The sequence below is a fragment of the Spea bombifrons genome, chromosome 12, assembly GCF_027358695.1.
Source record: "Spea bombifrons isolate aSpeBom1 chromosome 12, aSpeBom1.2.pri, whole genome shotgun sequence".
Lineage (NCBI taxonomy): Eukaryota > Metazoa > Chordata > Amphibia > Anura > Pelobatidae > Spea > Spea bombifrons.
In genome coordinates this window covers 16,010,001-16,020,379 of record NC_071098.1, presented here as the reverse complement: position 1 = coordinate 16,020,379, position 10,379 = coordinate 16,010,001, and the positions used below count along the sequence as shown (strand labels likewise).

General features: G+C 42.7%; 1 protein-coding gene across 3 annotated transcripts in view; it reads left to right on the top strand.

The window, feature by feature from the left end:
* The first annotated feature begins 301 nt into the window (after positions 1-301).
* Positions 302-10,379, top strand: part of BCL9L (BCL9 like) — a 26,085-nt gene continuing 16,007 nt past the window's right edge. For 2 of the 3 annotated variants that reach the window (XM_053451748.1, XM_053451747.1), the window contains exons 1-3: positions 302-436; positions 8,481-8,787; positions 10,376-10,379. The exon at positions 10,376-10,379 is cut by the window's right edge and continues 119 nt beyond it. In XM_053451748.1, the coding sequence (XP_053307723.1) occupies positions 8,529-8,787; positions 10,376-10,379 (263 nt within the window). In that variant the 5' untranslated portion in view covers positions 302-436; positions 8,481-8,528. The remainder of the gene's footprint in view (positions 437-8,480; positions 8,788-10,375) is intronic. The other variant, XM_053451749.1, reaches the window with a different exon arrangement.

Sequence of the window (10,379 nt, the reverse complement as noted above, 5' to 3'; positions counted from 1 at the left end):
GAGGGAGGGAGAGCAGGAAGCACTTAAAGGAGAGAGGCTCTTATTTTGACAGCGGGCAGCCTGAGCGGCTGGAGGATCCTGTGTCTTCCCTGATCCGACAGAATAAACCCCGGAACAGGGGAAATACCCGACGAACCCGGCGGGGGTACCGACCATAAACCCGGCTGGGGAGCCCAGCAGCCCCGGACTCTTTCATCCCGGGTGCATGTGCGGAGAGTGAGTACAGGAAGCGCGGGGCGGGCTCGTTACATGCCAGCCGTGCCCGGCGTCCCGGAGGAGGGGGCACGATGAGCGGGGGTGCCCGGCTGGCCTCAGCTGCGGCTCTCTCCCCCCCTCTGCTCCCGCGCTGCGGGTGCTAAGAGGGGGGACCCAAGAATCCGACACAGGAGGCCGGAGGGAGAACCATGGGAGGCCGCGGGGGAGAAGCCTGAGGAAGGTAAGGGAGACACGGCAGGGTGACACGGCCAGTCCCCTCGCCACACTCCAGGCGCTTCAGCCGTACACTGGGTATACTAACCGGGGCGCTGCATCCGCATTACCCGTACTACGCGTCTGTGTTTCCACGTCCCTGCTATTTCACCAGCGCCGCACATCCTGATGTGTCACGGAAATGATGGTGGATCGGCGGGGTAATAGGGGCCGAATTCCCGGGGCATCATTTATTGTTTATTCACGTTTCGGGGGCTTTGCTGATACAAAAGGCTCGTTAATCACATGGCATTGACGGTCTGCTACAGGCAGGGTAAGCGAGCCAGTCAGGGGCCATCCAAGGTAAAGCCTGTGATTGTTTTCCTTTCTGCTGTGAAACAAAAATGAATAAATAATATAATAATAATAAACACAGCAACTCCCTGAGGGCCATAAAGGGCCAGAGCAGCCTTGGCATTAATTGGTTAAAGTGTCAGAACTCTTTGTGACACTTTCCGTTAAAGTCGCAGGCCTGCTGTATCGCGTGCCGGTTTACCCCGTATAACGTGTTATAACATTGCGTAATATACACGGTACGTTTACGTCATTTCTATGTATTTCACATTTTTTGTGCAAAGTATTAGTGTAAATGTCTGCACGGTTGTGACGTTTTACTCGTCATGCCGGCCCCAGGAGTACGCCCGGCATGTGTGGTCACGGATGTGTCGCGTGGCGCCCTCAACACACATATGTTGCTGTATATGTTCTGTGCGCTGCGTCAGATACGTACACGTCAGGCGCGTTGGTTACATTGGGGGTCACACAGGAGACGTGGCCCCATCAGTAGGGGGCCCACGCTGTCCTACGTTTCACGCTATGGTGTGTAGCAGCGACGGAGTGTCTGCGCTGATTGTCCGTTAGCATGGAGTGTCGGCCTGTATTTTTGGAGAACTGATGCTGTGTTTCTGGCACGTGTGTGCCGGTGTGACAGTGTCACGTGGGTGATCTATTGATGATATAGTCGCGGTTGCACCCGTTTTCATGAACGTGTCAGTCATGGTGCCTGTCAGGTACATCTCCGTGACGGAGACGTCACCAGCTTATCTGCGGTGGCCGGAGTTTGTGTGAGTTGCAGATTATGGCTGGTTTATCGGTCAGACGTAGAAAGTCAGCGATACTATACAGCGAGTATATCTGGGGCGCGTTCCATGGGTTAATTGGAAAAGTCACTTGGTGGATCAGTCAAACTTTATTCACTAAAGGCTTATAAAAGCACGGCATGTGTGATATCATAGACACCCAAACCTAATGTGCTAAATCTGGAGCCGTTACCAGGAATATTCTTATAACCTATGTATATATAAGTGCGGCCCAAACACACTCGATATCCGCGGATGCCTTTCTGCCTGTTGCTCCAGGTGAGAGAGGAGCGGCACTGAGCCAGCCGTGTGAAAGCCACGGCCATACACTTCATACGTGACTGCGGTACATACACCACGGATTTATCTCTGTATGTTTACAAATGCAGGACAGAGACATAAAGTGTAACTCTAGCATGTTGTGCACCTCCACTGTTTGATTGTGGTGCAAGTGCTCTTGTCGCCATGGCAACCAATGTGATTGCCCCTCTGGCCGCCCCAGAAAACCTTTTTGTTCCTAGCCCATGGTGGGGAAGTGATGGCGTATTTTCGGGTAATTAATGGATGTGTTTATTGGTTATATTAAAAGGGAATCACATTGAATGTTAGTGCAGAACGTTGCTGAGTCCATAATCCACACGCCTGGTGAATACACGGGTGCCTTTCACGTGTAGGATTCAGTTAGGTGGAAGTTAACCCCACAGCTCCAGTTGAATCAGTTATGCTGCTTCCAGAGTCTATTGCCAACATATATTATATACGGCCTTATTGTAGCTATATCAGCGATGTTACGTCTAAAGTACAGCGACAATATGCACAACATATAACATAAAGTTCTATGTGCCTCTGTGGGCCAACACGGCCAAAATCATAACGCATGATAAAACATGGTAGAGGTCCAACGTTTGAAAGGTGGTTTGATCACCACAGTAACCCATTGAGCGGTCCATTGAGCAAGGACTAGTTTATTGTTGGTTTTGTGCCCTACAACCATTCTTTTAAGATTTTATACACAGAGGTCTAAGAACCTACATCTGCTGGGATATCTGGTCTACTACGCCGCTTCACAGAGGTATCCGTGATACTTGCACACGCATGAAGTGACAGCATGGTTGTTGAGATGCACTTCCTCACTGAAAACATTGAGAGATGTCCACGTTTGGCCTTAAAAAATACATCTTTCTGACTCCAAAATGACATTTGAGGGGTTTGGAAGTCAAACTGTAGCGGATGATTGTTATATGCAGTTTACATGTAGTGTGTATCAGTGGCTTATATTAATAATTCCTAATTTGTGGACGTAGGTCCTGCTGCTACCATAGATCCATTTTGTAAAATGACAAAATATCTAAAACGTGTTTATTCTGACAGGTTACACATTGAAATGAAACCCAACGTGGAAATAGCTCCTCCCCGTAAACATTACTATGGACTACTGAATGCGTTTTAATGTAAAGGAGGCATTGCAGGCGTATGTGGGCATTAGTGATTTGTCTAGTCGGCGAAATTACAAGTTTATAAGCATTCCCCTCCTTCTGCAGCTAATTAGGATGTATTAAGTCCACCCTTCGGGGAAATTCTCACATTATTATAAGTCGATGCAAATTGAATGGGGCATAGTCAGAAATTCAGTTTGACACAGTCCTTATGATGTGAATCTAGACCACGTTCGATGCAATATGTGTGAATTTTGGTCATTATTACTAATTCCCTGCTGCGATAACACAATAACGGACAACATAATCTTTAACACAGCTGAGAAGTGGCCAGTAATATAGTAGATTTTATGCGTTGGGCATTTTCAGCTGGTTGCCTTTTAGGACAGTCGGCGCATGCATTAAACAGTGGCAGAAGTGTGTGTGCAGTAAGCCCTGTAGAATCTGCTGGTGCCCCAGAAATAAAATGTAATCTAATGGGTTCCCTACGTAGAAGATATCCGAGCTCCCCATTTATAGTATGGCAGACTGTGTGCGGGCAGAGTCCATGGTAATGACATTGCATATACCTGTATACAACACCCGTATACACAGTCCCCCCACATATAAACACACAATGCTCACAATGATTAAAACTACACATTTCATATACACATGGCATCTACTCGGGGACCGTAGTGTCCTGGATCCGGAGTCATTCCCAGGGTCTCCTGCTAATGTCCATGCCTCAATGGACAGTTTTGGCGGCAAAATGGGGGACCTACCCAATATTAGGCAGGTGGTCATAATGCTATGGCTGATCTGTATGTGTATATTAATATATATGTGTACTGTCCAAAAGATTTTGCCGGGTTTGAAAAATGCTGTAAAGTAAGAATGCTTTCATATATAGACAGGTTACAATAGTTTATATTTTATCATTTAACTAAATGCAAAGGGAGTGAACAGATGAAAAACTTTAAATTAAATCAATATTTGTTGTGACCCGCTTTGCCATCAAAATAGCCTGTTTTTTTTCTAGGTACACTTACACAGTGTTGTTTAAGGATCTCGGCATGTAGTTTGTTCCAAACACCTTGGAGAATTTAGCGCAGTTCTGTGGATTTAGACTCAGTTACTTCTCTCTCTTCATGTAATCCCAGACAGACGCCACAATGATGTTGATATCAGGGCTCTGTGGGGGCCATACCATCACTTCCACAACTCCTTGCTCTTCTTTACACTGAAAGTTTTAAATGACTTTGGCTGTGTGTTTGGGGTCGTTGTCAAGCTGCAGAATGAATTTTGGATGCCTCCCTGATGGTATCGCACGATGGATAAGTATCTGCCTGTACTCCTCTATTGAGGAGACCATTACTTCTGACCAAATCACCAACTCCATTTGCAGAAATTTGCAACCTGCTTCACCGTTGCCTGCAAACACTTATTCTTGTACCACTCTCCAGCCCCTAGGTGAACAAACCGACTTATGCTAAAGCCAAACATTTCAAATTTTGACTCAACAGTCCAGAACACCTGCTTCCATTTTCTTGCACCCCAGTTCCTGCCTTTCCGTGAATAGCTCTTGGACCGCAAGTCTTCCATGACAATTGCTCCTGACCAGACTTCTCCGGACAGTAGATGGGTGTATCCGGGTCCCACCGTTTTCTGCCATTGCTGAGCTGATGGCACTGCTGGACATCGTCCGGTTGTGATGTAAGCATTATGTGTCTTTCACCTGCTGCACCTGTTTCCTTGGCCGACCACTGTGTGTACGGTACTCAACATTGATCGATTGTTTGTGCTTCTACAAAAGAGCTTGGTCAGAACATCTGCCTTGATATTTCTGGGAGAGACCTTGATGATGACGTATAACCTTGTTGCTGTACGCCGTCTTGCCATGGTATGGCTTTTGACATTAAGCTTCAGCCACATCGCCTTGCTTGTGAGATTGGATGCTCCTCGCCCGGTTTTATTCCTCCTGCACAGCTGTTTGTTTCAGTTAATGATTGTGTTTTATCCTGCATATTAAACTGATGATCATTAGCATCTGTTTGGTATAATTGTTTAATCATACACCTAACTATATGCCTACAAAATCCCTAAATGTGTAAACGTGCCTAGAAGAATTAATGCTGTTCACGCCAAATATTGATATAGATTTTTCTTCTGTTCACTCACTTTGCATTTTGCTAAATGATAAAAATAAACTATTTACATGTCTGTTTTTGAAAGTATTATGACTTTACCATTGTTTTACAACTGCCTTCTTTGCACAGTACTTTGTGTGAGTGCACCCATATATGCATATTTTAGAAATGCAGAATCAATTAATTTTGAGTTGGGGTTTATTGTTGGTCAATATCACAAATAATTGAATAATGTTTTATTTTTAGGAGGGTCGAATGTCATCCGTTTTTACTTCTTATGGAAGTACATATACACAGTATGTACATTTTGTCAGCTGTAACTATCATTTATTTATATACTTAACCCTTTTTCTAGTGTTGTATAAAAAGGCATACAAAGTTAATGGTAGATTTCAATGCCACCTGGTTTTTTACCTTTTGGTAAATTAATTTATTAAAACTATACATAACTTCCATTATATTTAGTGGAAAATATTGTAAAATGTATAAATTTGGGAAGTTATAGGTCCACTTTGAACATAAATATAAACAAGGAAGAAAGCATATTTTATATGTGGCTATTTATTTCTCCTAAATTGGAAAAATCCCTGAAATTGAAGTGTATGTTGACATAGACTAGGTTACGCCCGCCTAGGAAACAAATCTACTTGTTCTTTTTGTGTAACAAAAAGCCCATTGTCTGCTTGTTCTATTTATTATTATTAAAAATGAATAATTTACTGTTTTTAAGCAACTAGCATATTCCTCAATGGAGCCATGGAGCAATGCATCGTGTGCGTTCGTGTGTATGTTTACAGGCAACATGTAAACGTGAAGCCTGTTAGACACTTTTTTTTTTTCTCACGCGCGTACATCTGTTCCTTCTTTCCCTCCATCTGTTTTCAATATATGCTACGCTTAAAGGATATATTAATTTACTGTTTAAAGGCTAAAATGACATATAATGAAGATTTGCGTTGTTGCTGATGGATCTTACAGCAGGTTACATAGCGTCGTTATCGCTTGTACAGTTAATGTAAGCTTTGCTTACGGTAATCAGTATCTCTGTATCCCGGTTGGAGTAGTTCCTGTCTGCTTTGTGTGGCTTGCATGCTTTCTGTAATGTTTCCAAACACTACGGTTGCCAGTCAGGGTCTGTCTTAGGCTACGCTGCAGACTTGTTTACAGGTGATGCCGTCTCTGTTTATCATTCATTCTGTATCCCGAGGGTGTGATTGACTCCTAAATCAGGAAGGAAACTGTTTCTGATGTGGCATCGTTTCTGTACCTCCCTTGCCACTGCACCATGTATAAAGTACAATCGCTGTCTCTGAGGGAAAAAATCGTAAATGCCTTATACTTGTGAGTTGGAAAACAATGCAAGACAAAAGTCCAACTCACATATTTACCAAGGTTAACTCACATTAGTTCTTGAAGGAAAGAAAAACAAATTGTACACACTTGGCTACATGAGCGTGCATGCAACATTCATCTCACAAATTCACTAATGTGCAAGCGGTCTGTGACTTTGCGAGGAACCAATTCCGAGTCCCTGATGCCTGGCATCTGACTCTTCAGATGTTATCACGTATTATCACATAACACTGATGCTATTAAGAGATGTGTTACAAGCACAACTGACTCCATCCCCTGTCCCTGTGTTTGTGTATTTCTGTTCATTCTTGTTCATGACTGTGGTGGCGTTATTGAAACGTCTCCGCACCTAAAAACAGCACAAAAAGCATTTAGATGGATGTTTTGATGGAGAATTGTCTACTAATTGTCCAATTGTCCAATAATGTTCTTGGATATAGTTGTGGCTGCACTGGATTTCAGGATTGAGCCAGTGTTAATCTTTTTAATCATCTCCAGTAATGACACTCAGTCTTGCCTTATAGGACAAATCGCTATAATGGCTATACAATGAACATGTTGTGTAAAAACTTTAACAAAATGTGTCTTTTTTAAAATATGCTTTGTTGAGCTGAACTCCACCACTTGTTAAGATCACGCACCGTGTCCTCCTTATTCTGCTGTATATACCAGGGGGAGTCCAAGATTATATTCCAAACAACCCGACCTGGGACTGTACAGCTGACAGGAGCTATATATAGGGACCTTAAGAAATTGAGAGGGAGAGAAGACGGGAATAGATAAGAAGAGCAGGTTGGAAATAGTGGGGAATGCAGCGAGCAAACGATAAAAAGAAAAGGCTGTGGAGAGAACTGGATTAGACTGAGGATACACAGCATAGTTATCAATAAAGTAAGGATAATAAAGCAGTATAACTGATTTATTATTAATTAATTAAGAGTTAACAGGAACACGGGGTTGAAATCACTGTGAGGGCATTCTGGGAATATCGTATGCCCAGGAAATAAGAGAAGGAGGCAGATTCCGACATGGATAATAGAAGACCGCGGGAAAGACCGAAGTAGAAAACCAACTAAGCCCCCCAGTCTTTTTATTATCACTCTAATTCTTTCCCCCATTCCCTGACTTCCTAGCCATATATATTGTTTTTCGTATGACTTCCTGGAGATATATTTTTTGGTATGACTGGCCAATTCTGGACAATTTTGTAGCAAAACGATGCATTATGCAATTCTACTTTTTTGAGCCTTCGCTCCAATATCCCAGGAACAATTACACATTTGGAAATCAAAAATAGCAATATGCTGATAGTTTCATTGAGTATCTATACCTATTTTACCTAATTCATAATATCTGAATAAATACTGGATGACTGCACTTTCTGTACCCCCTCTGTTATACTGTAAGATGTAAAGCACCAAGCACATTTATTAGGGCTAAGCAAATAAAAATATACATACATTTGAGCTTTGCAGCTTCTGTCTGTCGGGCAACTTGTTCATCTTGATACCCCCTAGTAAGAAATGGTACAGATGACATTTGTTCTAAGACTTTGCTAGTACTTGTGAATTGGGCGTTTGTGGAGTGTATATCTCAACCTTGTCACTATGTTTTAAACATTGTTTCAATAAAAACTCTTTGAAGTATAGAAAAAAATATATACATACATACATACTGTAAAATGTTGTGTGACCTGGTATTGTGTTACTATTTAGTTATTGTCTTACACATCTCTGCAACTGAAACAAATGTGACCGAAACTGCATTAAGATACTTTTAAACTAAATATAGTAACCGTCAGTAAAGCATTTGAATTGGATACTTTAATGTTGTTACACCACTGGTTAACAACTAAAGTTAAAACAATAAAAATAGATAATAAAGGTAAAGTGTATTAAAAAAACAAACATTTTTTTCTTTTACTGCTTGAGGAAGGTAATTGTATCTTTCTCGTGTTCCAGTCACACCATAGATTCTGCTGATTGGTCTGATTTTGCTGAAATATATTTTGTTAGGTTCTCTGAGACCTCCGCTGGCAACCACAGCACATTTTCAGCAATCAAATGCACCCAGAAGGCAAGCTGGCCAATCATGGGAAGACGTCCAGCAATGGTGGCCAATCACAACCACCAAATGTGAGCCAAGGACCCAAAGGGACAGGGCTCCTGGGCCCTAAAGCCAATCATATGTCTCCAAGTGGTGTGGGTTTGAAGAGTGGACAGAATCAAGGTTCCAATCATGGTAAAGGTCAAAGAGACACTGCAGAGGATGTGGGAGACCAAAGGGAGCCAGGGACGCCATTGCTTAATACTGATAACAAAGGTGAGAAAACTTGGTTATCACATATACCCAATTGACGTGAGTCCCTCTCACACTGCAGCCCTACATGAAGTGGTGTTAGTCTTAAACATCTTCACTCGCCAACACTGGCGGGCTGTAACACAACTCTCCCTTTAGAGAATAGACCCCAAATCTTTATATATTCGAGGTTTGCAATTATGATCTGAAGGTGATATGTTGTTATGAATTGTCATTGGGGCTGTGCACATGTACTAGGAATGCTCATGTACCTACTGGCTGTTTCCCTTTGGTTGGGTTTTGGAGTAGTATCAGTAGATTACAACGGCTTAGACTGTCTTAAATGGGTAGTACCAGCACTGACAAAAATTGATTGATTTTTTTTCTCTCAAATAAACTTGCTTTGTGTGCTGACCTGGAGGCTGCCATTGTTTTCAGTCAAGTGATATTTTGGGTGACTTTTCTTCCTCAAACGTCATACCCAGCTAAACTTAAATGGTGTCTCTGAGATACCTTGACATGAGCAATGGAAGATACTTTGCCTCTCCCAAAATGGAAAAAACTGGTCATGGACAGTCAAGGCTCATTGATGCACATAGGGGGGCGACGGATGGCCCGTGTGGTCAAATCCAACAGATCAGCTACTGTAGCTCAAGTTGCTGAAAAAGTTAATGCTGGTTCTGATAGGTTTTAGAATACAGTCACCAGTCAGGGTGCCGACCCCTGTCCACTGCCAAAGGCGCCTACAATGGGCACATGAGCATAACTGGACCACGGAGCAATGGAAGAGGGTGGCCCTTTTACATAACATGGATGGCCGGATGCGTTGCTTACCTGGAGAACACATGGCACCAGGATGCATCCATGGAGGCCCCACCTTGCAACTTACTAGATCTGCTGATAACATCTTGGTGCCAGGTGCCACAGCACACATTCAGAGGTCTGGTGGAGTCCATGCCTCGACAGGTCATAGCTGTTTTGGAGGCAAAAGGGGGGCCCACACAATATTTGTGTGGTTACAGTAGATGAGAGAAAAGAAGATTACAGCTAAACATGAGCACCGCAGAAATGTTAAAACGGCCATGAAGGGTAAAAGCAGCTCTGTCTTTAAGTGGTTAATTAGCCATAGTGTCCAGCTGGGTGATAATGGCCACTATATTGTTTATCACTGGTGGTATGATAAGAAGTCAGGTCTAGGAGACTGGGCTATGATAACAAAGCTAGAACATATACAAATGGCGAATATGCAGCTCTATTTTTATCGGACACCAGTAAGAAAAATGGTGAGAGATCCCATTTAAGTATTTTACTAAACAAAGACTCATGCATTGCTGTATCTTTAGCCATTACCCTTATTTAAATCACTGCCACTATACACAGCTTTTACAATGCTGTATGTTCAGATTTCTACACACACACACAAAGTTATTCTTCTTTGCCGTGTCACCATTCCGTCAGCTGGTAATTGCTGTAATGTTGCTCTGTACTTTTATCCCATATGAATTAACAAACATGTACACAGGTTGTTGAGACTGATATGACCCGCACTGACCCCAGTTACAAGTGCCTCTCATGCTATGTAACATGCTTCTTTTTTGTTTCCTTAATTTAGCAGA